At 46.0% G+C, this 650-nt stretch overlaps 1 protein-coding gene across 1 annotated transcript in view; it reads left to right on the top strand.

Annotated features, from left to right (window-relative positions):
- Positions 1 to 650, top strand: part of FST (follistatin) — a 10,220-nt gene that overhangs the window by 8,392 nt on the left and 1,178 nt on the right. Inside the window, exon 5 of the mRNA XM_069095272.1 lies at positions 158 to 388. Within this exon, the coding sequence (XP_068951373.1) occupies positions 158 to 388 (231 nt within the window). The remainder of the gene's footprint in view (positions 1 to 157; positions 389 to 650) is intronic.

Here is a 650-nt window from a genome sequence, read left to right as displayed (position 1 = left end):
TGTGTGTGTGTGTGTGTGTGTGTGTGTGTGTGTGTGTGTGTGTGTGTTTTGAAAGGGAAATGCTGGGAGGGATGGTGAAGGCAAGAAAGATGGAAAAGAAGTAAGGAAGGGGAAAAGGCAAAGATATGACTTTACTCATCACAGAAATATATTTTAGAGGCAAGGTCCTGTGAAGACATCCACTGTAGTGGTGGAAAGAAATGTTTATGGGACTCCAAAGTTGGCAGAGGCCGGTGTTCACTCTGTGATGAGTTGTGTCCTGAAAGTAAATCTGATGAGGCTGTCTGTGCCAGCGACAATGCCACTTATGCCAGTGAGTGTGCCATGAAGGAGGCTGCCTGCTCCACAGGTGTGGTCTTGGAAGTAAAGCACTCAGGATCTTGCAACTGTAAGTGTTATTTTTAACCTTGTAACACTTTAAGACTTTAAAGGCAATCCTTAGGTAACAAAGTCTTAGGGAGAAGAAAGAAAGAAGGGGGGGGGAGAAAGGAAACAGGGAAAGATGGAAACAAGGAAAAGGGAAGGAAGAATGGAGGGAGGGAAGGAAGGAAAGAAGAAGAAATGAAGGAAGGCAGGAAGGAGGAAGGCAGGAAGGCAGGCAGCAAGGAAGGAAGGAAGGAAGGAAGGAAGGAAGGAAGGAAGGAAGGAAG

Source organism: Petaurus breviceps, unplaced genomic scaffold, assembly GCF_028583685.1.
Source record: "Petaurus breviceps papuanus isolate PSGF00001 unplaced genomic scaffold, PetGlider_PUasm1.0 226, whole genome shotgun sequence".
NCBI classification, from domain to species: Eukaryota; Metazoa; Chordata; class Mammalia; order Diprotodontia; family Petauridae; genus Petaurus; species Petaurus breviceps.
This window is presented reverse-complemented; position numbering and strand designations above follow the sequence as displayed.